Source organism: Salmo salar, chromosome ssa15 (assembly GCF_905237065.1).
Source record: "Salmo salar chromosome ssa15, Ssal_v3.1, whole genome shotgun sequence".
Lineage (NCBI taxonomy): Eukaryota > Metazoa > Chordata > Actinopteri > Salmoniformes > Salmonidae > Salmo > Salmo salar.
This window is the reverse complement of record NC_059456.1, coordinates 74192551-74213014: the sequence shown is the minus strand read 5'-3', so window position 1 is coordinate 74213014 and position 20464 is coordinate 74192551. Positions and strand designations below refer to the sequence as shown.

Sequence of the window (20464 nt, the reverse complement as noted above, 5' to 3'; positions counted from 1 at the left end):
CTCAAAAGCCCCAATGGATGCTATATCACCATGATATTGACCTGGTCGATGGGTTGCTTAGCAACACGTTTCTCATGGAAATCTAATACAATGGATTCTTCCCGGGGAACCCTTACGACAGTACACCTCAGCAACCCACCAGTGGGTATTATGTTGCAGTGTAGGCCTGCCTAATCATAGCTGTGTGTATGTGTAGATTAGAACGTTTACTTTTCTTGGCAACAAATAATATCTTAACTTGGGGGATTTGGAAAGGTAAAGTGAAGAGACAGAGGGCTCATACAAATATTAATGTTTTGATGTTTCCTACCCTATAATTACATAGGCCTATATTGACCGAAGGACAGCTGTCTAAAATACAATACAGTTTAGAAATTCGGTTTTTCTTGAACACAGAACATGAGATGAATGCGCAGTATATTCTGCAGGTGTATAAGGTAGCCTACCCACTGTCCTACAATGACTCACAGAATTTGTGTCAGCACGAGTTTACAAACACTGTGGCCTGGATTCAATTGGGCATTTTTCACAGATGATCGCATGGTAAATGCTGCGCATGTTGGCTTAAGCCTAAATTACCTTTAACTAGTGCCTACTACACAGCCGCCAATGTTCCTTTTAAAAGGTTCCCATTAGATAAGCCACAGTCAAAATTGGCTATACCGTAAAAATAAAGATTTTAAGAAGATCAGATTGTAGAAATAGGTGGGTTTATGACTAGTGATGACCCCTTTTAAAGGCATTTTTTCCAGACACAGAGATCGCATTCATTTACGCACTGAAGCGTAAATTACCATTAAAAAGGTCAGTAGTGCGCTGTTCTGTAATCCGTTTGGATTGAATCCTTAGTAGTATAACATATAGCCTATAAAACAATACTAGGATAAATATAAAGCCCTGCTAGTCGTGCCCGGAAAGAAAAGGAAAGTCAACTTTGAGTAGGCGGTTAAAGCAGGCATTAGGTCTCTTTTATCCTTCAACCACAAATTGACGGCCAAAAGAAGGCAGCCAGACTGCAGTGAGCAGTCACAGTAACCCAGCTCTCCGCAAAACATCTTTTGATGGCCCGGAGTCTGGTCAAGCGTGTAACACTCTCGCTTCTGTAACCATATAGGCCCGATTCCCCTGCAGTGGGGATCCCGGTTCTATCTCGGCATAAACGCTACTCATTTCTGCTCCCTATATTTTGTCTCCCTGCTTCTCTCCCAGGCTGTCATAAAAATAGGAATAAGTTTGGAATTCCACTCTCCTTCAAAATAAATAAAAAAAACATCTGCATTCTGGCCTACTGTATATTGCACTTTCCCCACAACAACACACATTTTGCAGGAGAGAGAGAGAGAGAGAGGAGTGCACCGGGATGCATTATTCAATAGTATCTAAGCTAAGAATAGCCCCGCCGCAGCAGTGGATGGCAGAGAGCACTATTGATAGAAAGGTTATTTCACACTGTGATAACGGACAGAATGTGTCATTATCCCAGTGATAAGCTAGGACAGCATATTTCTTTCTGCTCCCACCGCAACACAACTGGCAGTTTCTCTCATCTGGAGAAGCTAGGATTTTTTTTAAATTAAATCTAAGCTAGGAGCCGTTAGGGAGATCTAAGCCGGGAGTGATGGACTGTTTTTGCCTTTCAGTAAGGGTACTCTGGGGAAATATGCTTTACTCCTCTGCTAAGCTTCCCTCTTCTCCGCCATCTTCAGGGCTAAATATAGTTGGGCTTTCCCTTCTCTAAAAAAGTGCAGTGTCACCAACATATGGAGCATACACAGCAAACTGGCACATACAGTGCAGACCCCTTGACTTTTTCCACATTGTTACGTTAGCCTTATTCTAAAATGTATTGAATAATTTTTTTCCCCATCAATCAACACACAATACCCCATAATGACATTTTTGCAAATGTATTAAACATTTTACATTTAAATAAGTATTCAGACCCTTTACTCAGCACCATTGGCAGCCTCGAGTACTTGGGTATGACGCTACAAGCTTGGCACACCTGCACTTGGGGAGTTTCTCCCATTCTTCTCTGTAGATCCTCTCAAGCTCTGTCAGGTTAGATGGGGAGGCTCGCTGCACAGCTATTTTCAGGTCTCTCCAGAGATGTTCGATCTTGGTTTCATCAGACCAGAGAATCCTGTTTGGCTTCCGTCTGGTGGAGTGCTGCAGAGATGGTTGTCCTTCTGGAAGGTTCTCCCATCTCCACAGAGGAGCTCTGTCAGAGTGACCATCGGGTTCTTGGTCACCTCCCTGACCAAGGCCCTTCTCCCTCGATTGCTCAGTTTGCCTGGGCGGCCAGCTCTATGAAAAGTCTTGGTGGTTCCAAACTTCCATTTAAGAATGATGGAGGCCACTGTGTTCTTGGGGACCTTCAATGCTGCAGAATTCTTTTGGTACTCTTCCCCAGATCTGTGCCTCGACACAATCCTGTCTCGGAGCTCTACGGACAATTCCTTCGACCTCATGGCTTGGTTTTTGCACTGACAACTGTGTGCCTTTCCAAATGATGTCCAATCAATTGAATTTACCACAGGTGGACTCCAATCAAGTTGCAAGGATGATCAATGGAAACAGGATGCACATAAGCTTAATTTCAAGTCTCATAGCAAAGGGTCTGAATACTTACGTAATAAGGTATGTTTTTTTTTTTTTTAATCAATTTTATCAACAAAAAAAAACGGTTTTCACTTCGTAATTATGGGGTATTGTTTGTAGATTGATGAGGACATTTTTTTATTTAATCAATTTTAGAATAAGGCTGTAATGTAACAAAATATGGAAAAAGGGGAAGGGGTCAGAACACTTTCCGAATGCACTAGTGTTACCACGTAAAGAAGGAATAAGCAGCTCAAATAAATTTCTACTCTAGTGTGCGAATCAAAATGTTTACAAGTCTCAATATTTGCAGTGGACCTTTTCATGTGGTCTCTGTTTTGTATGGAGGTAACTGTGACTAGGGCTTTTGAGATGACCAAATTACTGCCATACCGGCAGTCAAATGCAGTCAAATTCCACGTGACCGTTTAGTCACGATAATTAGGCTTCTCCATGTTCTGATGCTGCTGATGGTCATTAGTAGCCTACCAAACCTGCTAACTGCCTGGTACTCATCACTCTATTGTCCCTCTAATCACTGACATCAATGCAAATGTGTTAGACAATCTAATCAAACACTTCATGAGAGCCCATGAGGTCATGTTGTGCAACATTTCAATAGGCTATGCAATTGCGCAAGAAAACAGAGTGATGGCCTCTACTAAAAAGAGGAGGATCATCTTTCCTTAGGCTAGATGTATTGTAAGGACCGACACCGGAGATGAGAAGCAGGTACGGGGTGTCAACATTTAATCAGGAAACAGACCAAGACAAGAACAGCGTCAGCACATGGGTACAAAACGGCAAACGACAATTAATGCAGAAGCAGGGAACATAGCGGGGAATCAGACAGAGATAGGGGAGGTAATGACAGAGATAATTGAGTCCAGGTGAGTCCAATAATTGCTGATGCGCGTGATTGGGGGAATGCATGTGTGCGTAATGATGGTGGCAGGAGTGTGTAATGCTGGGGAGCGGGAACAGGTGTGACACCTACTATGTTTATTTTTCAACTTTCCTAATATTAAGCACATTGCTTATATTTACAACAGGAGTATAGCCTACCTGGCTGGCATGAAAATAAACCACGGGGAAAAGCATCATCCATTCGCTATTTAAGTGCATAGATGACATGAATTTTTCCAGCTGCCCGTTTTGATACAGGTGCATGATAATTGTCCATTCTAAATGTTTTCCGCTAATGGAACATTTGCGCTTATAGCCTGCTACCTTATGCGCATTGCTGCGCTTAAGGTGAATAATATAGCCTAATAGTTTATCAACATTTTAAGCTAAATGTTCTGATCTGTTGCGTACATTTTTTTTAATTTTTTGATGCTAGTGGTTGTATTAATTTGGGATCTATCGCATCCCACAACTGTCCCAGACCATTTTAAGCTAGTTTAGAATATTTATTTATTCTCGCACAGAATAGAATACATCGACCTTTGTACTATGGGGAATAGTAGATTGACATAGGCTAATGCTTTTGCTGTACGTTAATACTACTCATCTTGTTGGCTGATGAAATGTAAATGTGGACAGTTCTTCCAATATCTTCAATATGCACCTCGGAATTGGATAAGGACGTGCGCAGTTGTGTCCCTGATGTCTTTTTTTATTTTACCTTTATTTAACTAGTTAAGTCAGTTAAGAACAAATTCTTATTTTCAATGACGGCCTAGGAACAGTGGGTTAACTGCCTTGTTCAGGGGCAAAACGACAGATTTTTACCTTGTCAGCTTAGGGATTCGATCAACCTTTCGGTTACTAGTCCAACGCTCTAACCACTAGGCTACCTGCCGCCCCACACCTGCCGTCTTCACTTGTAGCCTGTGAGAAAGACCCGATGGACATGATGGAGCGTGAGGGCACAACGGCCACTGGCCTGAAAAGGCATGGATTTTTTTAGGGTGCATTATGGCCACACAAAGGGGATGCCGCCGTGAAATTCTAGGCATTATCAAGTGCTTGTCAAATTGTGACTGAGTGACTGATGTAGCGTTACAGCCTGCACAACAACAAAAAAATAAGCAGAGCTCATGCCTTGCATGCAACTTTTTTCATTAGAGTCGCAACATGCAGCCTAACAATGTATTAAAATTCAAAACATATCGCCCAACGATTGTAGAACAACTAAAGTTACATTAATAACTAAAAAATTAAGCATAAAGGAGTACCTATTTCTTTGTTAACCTCTCAACACAGAATAGCCACGTGCGCACTCCCTCAAATCGTTTGGAGAAAATATCCTTCCCATTTTATTCAGATTTATTAAATTCGTCATACTATAAAATAATGCCACGGAATTCTAAGAAAATCTCGTCTGCTAAATGAACTTGTAGCCCACAGCCATTTGGTATAACATGCTATTCTGTTCTTCTGAAATAGACTACATTTTCTTCATCTCATGCTTCTTTAGACCTGTCTAAAATAAATAATGGATTTATTGTGAAGGTGTAGGCTATATTACATGGATTTATTAGACTTTTTAAAAGGTCAACATCAGTGGTTTGTAGCGGAAGCCAGGAGATGCTAAATGTGTTTGTTAATACCAGTCAATTACCGCGAGACCGACAGTTATTTGCTTGACAATCACCGGCTGACAAAACTTTCGTGACCGCCACAGCCCTAACTGACTGCCACAGCCCTAACTGACTAGACGATGAGAGCACAAATGATAGTATACTGAGATAAGAGTCCCTACAGCCGGTCCGAAATCACTCCCTACCGCTACCCCTTGGTGCTAACCCTTCAATGTTTGCTGATCTGAAGGGTCTGGATAGGTAGGAGCAATGTAGTGGTGCTTCCATCATATCGCTTCCACTGTACAGATGTGAAAATCTCTGATCTGTAGGCCTCAGATCAGAGGGCCTAGGGGAAGATGTAGGGAACAAATTGGGACCGACTGCTTGGGTGGTGCCCTATGCTCCTGTGAGTTCTCTTCCACAGTGTTCACACAGGTCTCCAACTCGTGGTCCTGGAGGCCCACTGTGTGTGCAGATTCTAGTTTCAAAATCACATCATAAACCAGGCTTAATTCAACGGTCAAAACCCCGACATTTAGGGGGAGAAATGTTAGAGGTATAGTGGTCCCCCTGAAATATGTTTACCAGTTCATCTCAAATGGGGTCTAATTCAGTACACATAGCCTATAGGACACACAGTTGGTTTCCAAGATCCCGATTGGGATGCAGTTCTTTACACACTTAGGACAGCATTTTGCACAAGCAAAATGGCAGAGACCATTGAGCAGTGAGCAAAATAACTATCATATTTCAAATAGAATGGAAGGCATATTATTCAGTTCCAAATGCAACTCGCAATTGCATTGTGTGCACCCCTCTCAATGAAATCACACCACAAATGATTATGTTTGATGTTAGTTTTTGCATCTATGCTCTTTTGTGTGACAAGCCTACAATGGCGACCTCAATGCGACCTTCCTCAGACAGCTCCACATCTCACTCCCATGCAAGAGGAATTCCGTCTTCACAGAGCACACTGCCTGACCCTGGGGCTCTTACGCAAGCCTCTTACAAGTCATGCTGCAACTGCTGCTCTGACGTGGCCTTTTACATAAGGTGTTTGTTTGCTGCTGGTAGTGAATACATTCTCTTGTTGTCCTGTGACAAAATTACAATTTGAGTATCCTGTTAGTTTGAGCGGAACTAAAAAGAGCCTGAGGTCGATTGTTTTCCTGGGAGTCTCCGACTGTTAAATCGCTTTCTCGAAGGTGAGTAGCACTCGACTGAGTTATTACAGGGCACATTTATAAAAAGAGACCTAGGCCTCAATATGTTTTCCCTGTTAAAATAAAGATCTAACATTTTTTTAAATGTGGCTGGTTACATAACACATTGGTGTGAAGGAATAGTCCTGAAATGCCTTCACATTCTGTACTCATACCGAACTGTTGTGGTTTTCCACTAATGTGAAACAGTGCAGTAAAAGTACTGTTGGTTTAGGGGAGCGTTTTGTTCCATTACTATTCTGGAAGTCTCGTGTCCATATGCTAATATCTACAGTGCCCCCTGGTCTGTACATAGCGAAGACTGTTACTGGAGGTTGTGTTCAAATTCTAATATCTTCCTGTGATTGAACGTCTTGTGTGAAATGGTATGGACAGTACAACTAAACAGTACACCAACAAAAAGGAGTCAATAGAAAAATGGTAATGCACGATTCCTGATTTCTTATCCCTAACCCTCCAGTAGCATTCTTGAAATCATAAAGTTTTTCTTCTTGAGAAGGAATCTGGGTATTTTATCACAGTGCGCCACATTCTACTTGTATAACCCACGTCAACAATGAAGTTTAGAGTTTGCAGGATTTTACTCCAATTGGCCATGAAACCACTCAGTGTAATTATTAATCTCACTCCCTCAACTAAGGATTGGTTTTGTCTAAAGCTTGATTTGGTCAATCAGCAGGTTTAGCACTTGGCTGCTTTAAAATCCCTCCAACACAATAGAGCGACTATTTAGGATTGGCCAAGTCCAAGCGTTGATTCCAAAGAATGTACAGAACAATGCCAGATTAACTGGGCGACGCAAATCAACTCAATGCAAGGCAAGAGGATAATTCTCCTCGATCAGATTGTCTTTCTCACCTCCACTCTAAACCCCCCACCTACTCCAACATTACCACTACCAGTAAGCTTATAGTTTCATCCTCTTCTATCACTGTTCAGACTCTCTTCTCTCGTGGACATTCACAGATTTCGATCTGTATTTACGTTGACATTTTATACACAATCAATAGTGTTGTCTTATGTCCCAAAAGAGCCTTCAGGTTCATGTTGTCCATCCAGACCCGGGTTCAAGTACTATTTGAAATCATTTCAAATACCTTCTGTGCTTAATGTGCCAGTATAATAGTACTATTTTAAATCATTTCAGATACTTTATCTGTGCTAAAAATGGACCAGTAGAATAGTTCCGAAACTGCAAACCCTTCCCATCTGACAGGTATTTGAAAGATTTAAAATAGTATTTGAACCCAGGTCTGCATCCATCCACTATAGCAAGGGTATTCAACTCTTACCCTACGAGGTCCAGAGCCTGCTGGTTTTCTCTTCTACCTGATAATGAATTGCACCCATCTGATGTGCCATGTCTAAATCAGTCCCTGATTAGAGGGGAACAATGAAAACAAGCAGTGGAACTGGCTTCAAGGTCCAGAGTTGAGTTTGAGGGCACTAAAGGGTAGGAAATATGTTGAAAATTAAGGGGGTCCTTGCAGTAGATCTGGATGTGATCTAGGTGGGCTTTTTACCAATTCCAGTATTCCTTGAATCCTATCTTCTTGCGTGATTCCCAACCATATTGGAGAAGAAGGTCCAAGGTCCCGTTCCTTGGACCTTCTTCTCCAGCGCCTTTTGATAAGGAGCAAGAGGAAGTGAGGAATTAAGGGAAGATGAATTGAGAAAGGGGTGGGTGAAGATGACACCACTTACTTGGTGAGTTTCATCTCAATCTGCTGGCGTATTTCCTGACGTTCCTGTTCGGTCCGCGCTGGGAAGATATTCCGGTCTTCCAGCTCCTCTTTGCTGGGTCGATTCCGAAGCTTCACCGCCAAGAGCTCTTTCCTTAGCCTGCGAGGTAGTGTACCTACATACACACACAGGACGTCAGCGATCACTTCAAGATTGCTCTCACAAGGCAGAAACCTAACCTAAAATGTGCACATTCAACTCAAACCTCATAAATCACTTGCAGGTCTCAAGTTTAGGAGAGTCCATAATGCCCAAAAACAATGTCTTAAAATTGCTGTAACCGCTGTTCAACCGTTTCAACCCATCGTCTGTTTTCCCCCCGATGTTGAGCCCAGGAGTTAGAATGTTTGAAAATGAAAGTCTATTTTTGAATTGTGTGAATATATATATATATATATATCGCTTGGGAAGGGGGATATAATTAATATGTTGTTTATTTGGTGGATGTCGTTGTATGCAATCTTTCCTTTAAGAAAAGACCCACCAGAGATGACAGAGTCGTTCCAGTCGTCCTGATCGTTGGGGAGGCCCGAGGCGTCGGAGAAGCACTGGTCCAGCCGCACGTTCTCCTTGTTCTCTTCCGCCTCCTTCTTCCTCTCTGCTTGGTGTAGCCAGTCGACAACGCCGCCGCTCGCCACCGATGGATTCTCCGAGCTGGAGGAGCGAGAGAGTCGCCCATCAGAGCGCCGCCACGGGGTTGAGCCCGGCTCAGCAGGCCCATGCACACTGAGGGAACACGGGAGGGAGGAGGGAGCACGGGGGTTAACAGCACAAGAGGGGGTTTATGGATGGGTGAGCATGGCGGTGCAGGTCCATTTGAAAGGTAACATACAGGTAGGAGTTAACATGGAGACAGTGGGTGAGCATTTAGGTGAACATACCATAGGAGTGAACACTGGATTCTTCAATGGGGGAGTGAACATGCAACATGGCGGATGTACGCTGAAATCGGCTATAACATCAATGAGGGATTAAATAACGCTTTACTTAACCTGCAGGTATAATGCATTATTATCCAATTATAATGCATTGTAAGACTTGCCATGAGCATGTATACATAGAGAGACATATAATATAAGCCTTATTATAAGACATTATAAAAGGCTCATATCATGCTTATAACAAGTTATAAAGCCTTATACCTACAGGCTTTAAGTTCCAGAACATGAGAGACAACATGAACTCCCGTCACATAATGGTGAGGTTATGTGTCTGTTTGCAGTGAATTTGCTGTGCTGCTCACCTTTCCTGACGGTTCGCCTTTGAGGCAAAGGCTCGTTGTAGCTCCTCCATGATACAGCTAGGGGGCATGGGAAGGTGCATAATATTGGCGAGGTGAGGAGACCCTGAGGGGTTGGAGACGGGCCCTCGCAGGGCCACCATGGGGGCCAGGCTCTCGGGAGTCCTAGGCGGCTCTTTAGGCAGGAAAGAGTTGACCAAGTGTGAGGGCACAGCGGATGGGTCTGAGAGGCAGAGAAAGACAAAGAGATATCAGTTAAAGTAGTGGTGGGTGCGTGTGGTCCATATCCTCTTTGTGTATGGATGTGTGGTCCTTCAATATGTTGTTTATGTACAAGATGTTAGCTGTTTGCACTAGTAGTAATATACAGTTGAAGTCGGAAGTTTACATACACTTAGGATGGAGTCATTAAAACTTGTTTTTCAACCACTCCACAAATTTCTTGTTAACAAACTATAGTTTTGGCAAGTCAGTTAGGACATCTACTTTGTGCATGACAAGTCATTTTTCCAGCAAAAGATTATTTCACTTAATCACAATTCCAGTGGGTCAGAAGTTTACATACACTAAGTTGACTGTGCCTTTAAACAGCTTGGAAAATTCCAGAAAATAATGCCATGGCTTTAGATGCTTCTGACATCATTTGAGTCAATTGGAGGTATACCTGTGGATGAATTTCAAGACCTACCTTCAATCTCAGTGCCTCTTTGCTTGACATCATGGGAAAATCAAACGAAATCCAAGACCTCCGAAAAAAAGTGGTGGACCTCCACAAGTCTGGTTCAATTTCCAAACGCCTGAAAGTACCACGTTCATCTGTACAAACAATAGTACGCAAATAAACACCATGGGACCATGCAGTCGTCATACCGCTCAGGAAGGAGACGCGTTCTGTCTCCTAGAGATGAACGTACTTTGGTGCAAAAAGTGCAAATCAATCCCAGAACAACGGCAAAAGGACCTTGTGAAGATGCTGGAGGAAACGGGTACAAAAGTATCTATATCCACAGTAAAACGAGTCCTATATCGACATAACCTGAAAAGCTCAGCAAGGAAGAAGCCACTGCTCCAAAACCACCATTAAAAAAGCCAGACTACGGTTTGCAACTGCACATGGGGACAAAGATCGTACTTTTTGGAGAAATGTCCTCTGGTCTGATGAAACAAAAATATAACTTTTTGGCCATAATGACTATCATTATCTATGGAGGAAAAAGGGGGAGGCTTGCAAGCCGAAGAACACCATCCCAACCGTGAAACACGGGGGTTGCAGCATCATGTTGTGGGGGTTCTTTGCTGCAGGAGGGACTGGTGCACTTCACAAAATAGATGGCATCATGAGGAAGGAAAATTATGTGGATATATTGAAGCAACATCTCAAGACATCAGTCGGGAAGTTAAAGCTTGGTCGCAAATGGGTCTTCCAAATGGACAATGACCCCAAGCATACTTCCAAAGTTGTGGCAAAATGGCTTAAGCACAACAAAGTCAAGGTATTTGAGTGGCCATCACAAAGCCCTGACCTCAAACCTATAGAACATTTGTGGGCAGAACTGAAAAAGTGTGTGCGAGCAAGGAGGCCACTAAACCTGACTGTCAGGAGGAATGGGCCAAAATTCATCCAACTTATTGTGGAAGGCTACCCGAAACGTTTGACCCAAGTTAAACAATTTAAAGGCAATGCTACCAAATACTAATTGAGTGCATGTACACTTCTGACCCACTGGGAATGTGATGAAAGAAATAAAAGCAGAAATAATCATTCTCGCTACTATTATTCTGACATTTCACATTCTTAAAATAAAAGTGGTGATCCTAACTGACGTAAGACAGGGAATTTTTTAACCAGGAATTGTGAAAAACTGAGTTTAAATGTATTTGGCTAAGGTGTTTGTAAACTTCCGACTTCAACTGTATGTTATTTACAGTCATGCGTGCATACATTTTTATTTAATTTAACTAGGCAAGTCAGTTAAGAACAAATTCTTATTTACAATGACGGGCCCACCCCGGCCAAACCCGGATGACGCTGGGCAATTGTGCGCTGCCCTATGGTACTCCCAATCACGGCCGGATGTGATACAGCCTGGATTCGAACGAGGGACTGTAGTAACGCCTCTTGCACTGAGATGCAGTGCCTTAGACCGTTGCGCCATTCGGGAGCCCATTTTATCCATGGGTGGTCCCAGGAATCGAACCCACTACCTTGGCGTTACAAGCGCCATGCTCTACCAACTGAGCTACAAAGATAATAAGCTACTAGCCATCATGTGGTGACATTGCCACCTGGCCTGAGACTTGAAGTAGTGTCACCTTTGCCAACCTAAACCATTGGTAAGGTAATGGTAGGAAGTATGCTTGTTTTTGGAATACGAATTGTCATTGTTAACGTGAGATCGAACCCCGGGTTGGCCGTACAGGTATGATCCGTCAGAAAGTATCCATACCCCTTGACTTATTCCACATTTTGTTGTGTTACAGCCTGAATTCAAAATGGATTAAATCATTTTTTTCCTCACCCATCTACACACAATACCCCATAATGACAAAGTGAAAACATGTTTTTAGAATTGTTTGCAAATGTATTGAACATGAAATACAGATCTCATTTACATAAGTATTCACACCCCTGAGTTAATAGTTTGTAGAGGCACCTTTGGCAGCGATGACAGCTGAGTGTCTTTCTGGGTAAGTCTTTAAGAGATTTCCACACCTGGATTGTGCAACATTTGCCAATTTTTCCTTTCAAAATTCTTCAAGCTCTGCTTTTTACCCATCTACCAATAGGTGCCCTTCTTTGCAAAGCATTGGAAAACATGCCTGGTCTTTGTGGTTGAATCTGTGTTTGAAATTCACTGCTCGACTGAGGGACTTTACAGATAATTGTATGTGTGGGGTACAGAGATGAGGTAGTCATTCAAAAATCATGTTAAACACTATCATTGCACACAGAGTGAGTCCATGCAACTTATTATGGGACTTAAGCACTTTCTACTACTAAACTTATTTAGGCTTGCCATAACAAAAGGGTTGAATACTTATTGATGCAAGACATTTCAGCTTTTCATTTTTAATTCATTTGTGAAAAACATAATTCCACTTTGACATGATGGGGTATTGTGTCTGTAGGCCAGTGAAAAAAAAATCAAAAAAAATCTATTTAATCTATGTAACACAATAAAATTAGGAAAAATTCAAATGGTGTGAATAATTACTGAAGGCACTGTATGTATTTGTGAGTGTGTGTGTTTGTACATGTGGGGTCCACACTACCCCTCTTGGAGTGTGCAGTGCAGTGTTTTGGCATTATGGTCCCCTCTTAGTACACTCCACCAGGTTATGGGTCAATTCCATTTCAAATCAATGAATTCATCAAGTAAACTAAAATTCCGATTCCACATTTTCTCAATGCTTTTCATTAAGGAAAACTTGGAATCGGAATGTCTGTTCACTTCCTGAATGGACTCTTCAATTCGAATTGACCCCAACCCTGGTACACTTAACTAGCCTTCTTACCATCGCCACTGCTCATCTGTGGCATCACCGGTTTGGCCGCTACTGGAGGTGGTGTGGTTCCCCGAGGTATTTCCTCTTCATGCCTCTCCGTCTTTTCTCCTTCCTCCTGGACCTCCTCAGAGGCATAGGCACCAGGCTGCGCCTCCTCCTCTTCCTTTGTATTTTGACTGCTATTTCCCTCTGGCTCACAGTCCCCTGGAGGCTCAGCCACTGAAAGACGTGTTCAATTAATTAAGTTTAATCGAAGTCTAATCTCGTAACGCCAGGACAACATTTACAGTGACAGTTGTCAGTGAATGAATGATGCCGTTTCATCACCACTGGTGGTTGTTTTCAGATGTCTCCGCTGCTCCCTAGTGGATCGTGTGAGTATCATGTGGTTCATTTTGAGGGACTTTTATACATCTAAAATAGCCACTGTGAATAATTTATTTATTTATTTATTTATAAGAAACACACAACAACCAATCAAAAGTTTGGGGTCACTTAGAAATGTCCTTGTTTTTGAAAGAAAAGCAAATTTTTTGTCCATTGAAATAATATCAACTTGATCAGAAATACAGTGTAGACATTGTTAATGACTATTGTAGCTGGAAACAGCAGATTTTTTTATGGAATATCGACATAGGCGCACAGAGGCCAATTATCAGCAACCATCACTCCAGTGTTCCAACGGCACGTTGTGTTAGCTAATCCAAGTTTATCATTTTAAAAAGCTAATTGATAATTAGAAAACCCTTTTGCAATTATGTTAGCACAGCTGAAAATTGTTGTTATGATTAAAGAAGCAATAAAACTGGCCTTCTTTAGACCAGTTGAGTATCTGGAGCATCAGCATTTGTGGGTTTGATTACAGGCTCAAATTGCCCAGAAACAAAACTTTCTTCTGAAACTCGTCAGTCTATTCTTGTTCTATTCCATGCGAGAAATTGCCAAGGAACTGAAGATCTCATACAACGCTGTGTATTACTCCCTTCACAGAACAGCGCAAACTGGCTCTAACCAGAATAGAAGAGGAGTGGGAGGCCCCGGTGCACAACTCAGCGAGAGGACAAGTACATTAGTGTCTAGTTTGATAAACAGACGCCTCACAAGTCCTCAACTGGCAGTTTCGTGAAATAGTACCCGCAAAACACCAGTCTCAACGTCAACAGTGAAGAGGCGACTCCGGGATGCTGGCCTTCTAGGCAGAGTTCCTCTGTCCAGTGTCTGTTCTTTTGCTCATCTAAATCTTTTCTTTTATTGGCCAGTCTGAGATATGTCTTTTTCTTTGCAACTCTGCCTACAAGGCCAGCATCCCGAAGTCGCCTCTTTACAGTTGATGTTGAGACTGGTGTTTTGCGGGTACTATTTAATGAAGCTGCCAGACGCCTATGTACATAATTCCATTTAAAAAATAAAATAAAAATCAGCCGTTTACAGCTACAATAGTCATTTACAACATTAACAATGTCTACACAGTATTTCTGATCAACTTGATGTAATTTTACAAATGGACAAAATAAAAAAAAGCTTTTCTTTCAAAAACAAGGACATTTCTATGTGAACCGAAACTTTTGAACGGTAGTAATAATACACACACACACAAAAGTTTGGACACACCTATTCTTTCCAGGATTTTTCTTTATTTTTACTATTTTCTACATTGTGAAGACATCGAAACTACTTTTTATATTTGAGATTCTTCAAAGTAGCCACCCTTTGCCTTGACAGCTTTGAACACTCTTGGCATTCTCTCAACCAGGTTCACCTGGAATGCTTTTCCAACAGTTTTGAAGGAGTTCCCACATATGCTGAGCAATTGTTGGCTGCTTTTCCTTCACTCTGCAGTCCAACCAGGTCATCTGATGCAGCACTCCATCACTCTCCTTGGTCAAATAGCCCTTACACAGCCTGGAAGTGTGTTGGGTCATTGTCCTGTTGAAAAACAAATTATAGTGGGACTAAGGGCAAACCAGATGGGATATCGCTGCAGAATGCTGTGATAGACATGCTGGTTAAGTGTGCCTTGAATCTAAATAAATCACTGACAATGTCACCAGCAAAGCACCCCCACACCATCACACCTCCTCCATGCTTCACGGTGGGAACTAAACATGCGGAGATCATCCTTTCACCTAAGAGATGGCGGTTGGAACCAACAATCTCAAATTTTAACTCAGACCAAAAGGACAGATTTCCACTGGTCTAATGTCCATTGCTCTTCTTCTTATTGGTGTCCTTCAGAAGTGGTTTCTTTGCAGAAATTCGACCATGAAGGCCTGATTCACAGTCTCCTCTGAACAGTTGATGTTGCGATGTGTCTGTTACTTGAAGTCTGAGGCATTTATTTGGGCTGCAATTTCTGAGGCTGTTAACTCTAATGAACTTATCCTCTGCAGTCTTCCTTTCCTGTGGCAGTCCTCATGAAAACCAGTTTCATGATAGCACTTGGTGGTTTTTGCAACTGCACTTGAAGAAACTTTGAAATTTTCCATACGGACTGACCTTCATTTCTTAAAGTAATGATGGAGTATCATTTCTCTTTGCTTCTTTGAGGTGTTCTTGCCATAATATGGACTTGGTATTTCACCGAATAGGGCTATCTTCTGTATACCTTGTCACAACAAAACTGATTGGCACAAACGCATTCAGAAGGAAAGAAATTCCTATAGTTAACAAGGCACACCTGTTAATTGAAATGCATTCCAGTTGACTACCTCATGAAACTGGTTGAGAGAATGCCAAGCATGTTCAAAGCTGTGATCAAGGCAAAGAGTGGCTACTTTGAAGAATCTCAAATATAAAATGTATTTTGACTTGTTTAACACCGTTTTGGCTACTACATTATTCCATATGTATTATTTCTTAGTTTTGATGTCTTCACTATTATTCTACAATGTAGAAAACAGTCAAAAAAAATAAAAAATATTAAATAACCTTGAATACGTAGGTGTATCCAAACTTTTGACTGGTACTGAATATTGTAATAGTCTATGGTAAAAACTGTCAAAACATAATTGTTTACAAAACAGAATGGTGGTTACAACATTGTTTTCTAAATCCCCTTGATATGCCTAAAAAATAAACACTAAAGGATTTAGTCAAATTCCATGGCCCTCTCACAGTGATTACTCAAAAATGTATCTAACTGGATTGGAGCCCGACCAATATATTGGTTCACCGATATTGTCGGCCAGTGCTTGACTTGGGCAGGAGCTCACCGGAGCTGAGTACCGACACCTTACATTTTCTACTGCTTGAGCTCCTCTTTCAAAAGTATTATGGAGCTCCTGCACCTAAATATAAACAGTACCGGCACCCAACATGAGTACCGGCACCTATTTCAGTTCAAGTCAAGCACTGCTTTTACCGCTATATCAGTAGATAACTCCACCGATAACGGCTTTTCAATAAATAGGATGAAAAAAGGGAATCTCATGCTGATCTGAACACTTCTCATGATGCGTCTTTAATTACACAATGTAAGAAATCAACATTTTACGCATATTTCTTGGACAATTGCTGTTTTGGATGGCAATTTATATGAATTTAATGTGTAAAATGTAACTTTTTCCATTTCTCTGGCATAAAATAGAATCTTGGCAGATATCGGTATCGCTAAGTTTTGTCCCAAATTTTGAGGGGAATCTGACCCCAAAAAAACAGTCACGCTCTAAACTGGATAGGCAAAAGCAATACGGATGATTGTAGACTTCATCATATTGCTGTGACTACCCTATCCTGTGTCAATATACAGTGGCAAGAAAAAGTATGTGAACCCTTTAGAAATAACTGGATTTCTGCATAAATTGGATCTGCTCTTCATCTAGGTCACAACAATAGACAAACAGTCTGCTTAAACTAATAACACACAAACAATTATACGTTTACATGTCTTTAATGAACACACCGTGTCATTCACAGTGCAGGGTGGGAAAAGTATGTGAACCCTTGGATTTAATAACTGGTTGACCCTCCTTTGACAGCAATAACCTCAAATCAAACGTTTTCTGTAGTTCCGGATCAGACCTGTACAACGGTCAGGAGGAATTTTGGACCATTCCTCTTTACAAAACTGTTTCAGTTCAGCAATATTCTTCGGGTTAGGGCAGGACTCTGACTGGGCCACTCCAGAAGGCGTATTTTCTTCTGTTGAAGCCATTCTGTTGTTGATTTACTTCTGTGTTTTGGGTCGTTGTCATGTCACGTCATCAAACTTCTGTTGAGCTTCAATTGGCGGACAGATAGACATTTTGCAGGAGAATGTTAGGCTAAAATTAATTCAAGTTCTGTCGATGAGAGCAAGCTGTCCAGGCCCAGAGGCAGCCCCAAACCATGACGCTCCCTCCACCATACTTTGCAGTTAGGATGAGGTTGAGGTTAGTGTGCTGTGCTGTGCCTTTTTTCTCCACACAGTGTTGTGTGTTCCTTCCAAAACAACTCAACTGTAGTTTCATCTGTCCACAGAATATTTTGCGAACATCCAGTTGCACTTTTTCAAACTTCAGACATGCAGCAATGTTTTTTTTGGACAGCAGTGGCTTCTTCCGTGGTGTCCTCCCATGAACACCATTCTTGTTTAGTGTTTTACGTATCGTAGACTCGTCAACAGAGATGTTAGCATGTTCCAGAGGACAAGTCTTTAGCTGACACTCTAGGATTCTTCTTAACCTCACTGAGCATTCTGCACTATGCTCTTGCAGTCATCTTTACAGGACAGCCACTCCTAGGGAGAGTAGCAACAGTGCTGACCTTTCTCCATTTAGACAATTTGTCTTACTGTGGACTGATGAACATCAAGGGTTTTAGAGATACTTTTGTAACCCTTTCCAGCTTTATGCAAGTCAACAATTCTTAATCTTAGGTCTTCTGAGATCTCTTTTGTTCGGGGCATGGTTCACATCAGGCAATTATTCTTGTGAATAGCAAACTCACCTTTTGTGTGTTTTTTTTAATAGGGCAAGGCAGCTCCAACCAACATCTCCAACCTCGACTCCAGGTTAGCTGACTCCAATTAGCTTTTGGAGATGTCATTAGCCTAGGGGTTCACATACTTTTTTCAACCTACACTGTGAATGTTTAAATGATGTATTCAATATAGACCAGAAAAATACAATCATTTGTCTGTTATTAGTTTAAGTACACTATGTGTGTCTATTGTTGTGACTTTGAAGATCAGAGCAAATTTGAGGACCAATTTATGCAGAAATCCAGGTAATTCCAAAGGGTTCACATACTTTCTCTTGCCACTGTATCTTCTTTGAAAGGAGGACTTGGAAAAGGTGACATTCGGTATGTTCGCCTCATATTCAAAATGTTATCTTGAATCCAAAATGCTGGAGTATAGAGCCAAAATAAAACATTTAGCTTCCCTGTCCAAATATATGGTGAGGACTATAGCTCCACCTTGCCCTATGATAGGCTAAGAGGTAGAAGCTTCATTATACCAATCAAATCTTCTTAGATCTCCACAAGTGCATAAAGTGTAGGATCTAGGAAACAATTTGGGATTAAGCCTTAGGTTTTCCATGGAGGTGGGCTGTCCTACCTGGTGGGGGGAGTTCCTCTTCGGGGCCCAAATACTCCACACTGCTAACTGTGAAAGTGGCATTGAGCGACCCCCCAAACCCCCCCAACATGCATGTCCCATCTGAGGAGCCCTGCAAGGGGGAACCGGGCTCTGGTGAGAGACACCCACTGGACAATGCCACATCTGCAGGGAGAACATAAAGAGACAACATACACGGCTTAGTTTTACAACCATGTTTACCCTCTATTTCACACTCATCATCTCCATAGCATGACTACTAGTCTCAGAAATCCCAGACCTAGGGCAACAGCACTATGCTGTGTGTGTCAGAGGAGGCTGGTGGGAGGAGCTATAGAAGGACGGGCTCATTGTAATGACTGGAATGTGGTTTCCATATGTCTGACGTGTTTGATACCGTACCATTCAATCCATTACAATGCACCGTCCTCATATAGCTCCTCCCACCAGCGCTTTCTGGCATGTGTATGTTGGAACATTGTTAATGTGGGCAGCAACCCATCTGTTTAGGGAGACTACATGATATCCATATATTCTAAAATGGCTTCCTTTCCTCATTTCCTTTCTTTCATGACCACGTACTGATCTAACAAAACTTGAGACCAATATGCAAAAGTCCTATTTGGGGTCATAATAAGTTGAGAGAGAGAAAGCCAATTTAAATAGTTGGGATATTACCCAAGTGCTTTTATTCATAATATGCTATGCCTGGCCTAATTTGGTAGGGAAGAGGAAAAAGTGAGTGTGCGTGTTTGTGTAGTTTAGCGATGGGTCTCTCTCACCTGTGGAGCTCTGCTTCAGCTTCTCGTTTTTCTTTTTCCTCCACTTCCAGGGTTTGAAGATGCGCCCCAGGCTCGCCAGCTTGCTGTTGCGGCGGATGGGCGGGGTGTGCACCCCCGATACCAGGCAGCCACTATGCAGAACCCTCTGCTGGTCCATCACCTCCACTGCAACCAGGGCGAGAGGTGTGGGGGTAGACAGGGAGGATGGAGAGACAGGAGAGAGAGAAAAGAGAGAGGAGGAACGGAGTAAGGAAGGAAGGGGTAGAGAGAGGGATGTGGAGAGACGGGTGAAGAAGAGAGGCATGGGTAGGAGGAAAGAAATTTGTTAACATTTAAATATGCAAATAATCCCATCATACATGAGCATTTCATGGTTTGGCAAATCATGTCATGGTGTCATTGTTCACTCAATGCATTAAGTAAATGAAACATATTTCAATTCAATTGAAATAACAAAAGAGAGAAAATAGTTTATGAACATAGAGAACGTGCCATCCCTGTCTCATATGGTTTTCCCCTTTAAGACTTGAGAGGAGAAACCCTATAGCAAGACTCTACAGCTGCTAAAGATGGAGCACCAAATAGAAAAGCCACACCTCCCAAGAGGAAAACAGGTGCATCAACCCAAACAAGTTTCTCATGAAGGCATAAGCAGAGTATGTACAGAAAAACTGCATCGCTGATAATCTTGCTCCATCTATTAGTCTGATTTGACGAACTGACTGTGGTGACTGATTTGACACTCCCACATCAAGAGCTCCTCAACATCAAAAGAGAACACGGGTTTCAATGAATGACTGCATGAGTGACACGGCCACGCACCCACACAACAGCTATACTGACTTACATGCGTTCGGACTGTCACGTTGTATTAACATTCAATCTCAAACAAACAGAGGACATACATTAAAATGTACAGTAAATAGACCAGAAAAAAATCCAAGCGGAAAACAGTGTGACTAAACCCATTACAACAGGAACAGGCAGGAGGCAGACATTTTGGTTTCTTTATTCAGAGGTGGCAGTTTAATCAAAACGGGGAAATTACCTCATTTCACTGAGGCTCTGTGTGAGTAGAGTGGGAGAGAGGGAGGGTGGATAGAGCCCCGATGCTGTAAGCGACACGATATTCTCTCTTCTTACAAACTCATGGCCTGGGGATGGGATGTGGGGGAGGAGCGGGCTCTGGCATTGGACCCCAAATAATGGGGAAACACCAGCACACCACGGAATCCAGGTCAAGCCTGAAGACGTGCAGCGGCGAGCATTAGCACAGCGAGCTTAGAAAAAGGGGGGAG

At 42.1% G+C, this 20464-nt stretch overlaps 1 protein-coding gene across 2 annotated transcripts in view; it reads right to left on the bottom strand.

Annotated features, from left to right (window-relative positions):
* Nucleotides 1–20464, bottom strand: part of LOC106572145 (phosphatase and actin regulator 3) — a 57804-nt gene that overhangs the window by 5895 nt on the left and 31445 nt on the right. The window contains exons 2-7 of one of the 2 annotated variants that reach the window (XM_014146036.2): nucleotides 19167–19331; nucleotides 18385–18549; nucleotides 12855–13064; nucleotides 9342–9561; nucleotides 8583–8752; nucleotides 8060–8213 (exon numbers count right to left, since the gene is read on the bottom strand). In XM_014146036.2, the coding sequence (XP_014001511.2) occupies nucleotides 8060–8213; nucleotides 8583–8752; nucleotides 9342–9561; nucleotides 12855–13064; nucleotides 18385–18549; nucleotides 19167–19331 (1084 nt within the window). Of the gene's footprint in view, nucleotides 1–8059; nucleotides 8214–8582; nucleotides 8825–9341; nucleotides 9562–12854; nucleotides 13065–18384; nucleotides 18550–19166; nucleotides 19332–20464 lie in introns of both variants that reach the window. The other variant, XM_014146035.2, reaches the window with a different exon arrangement.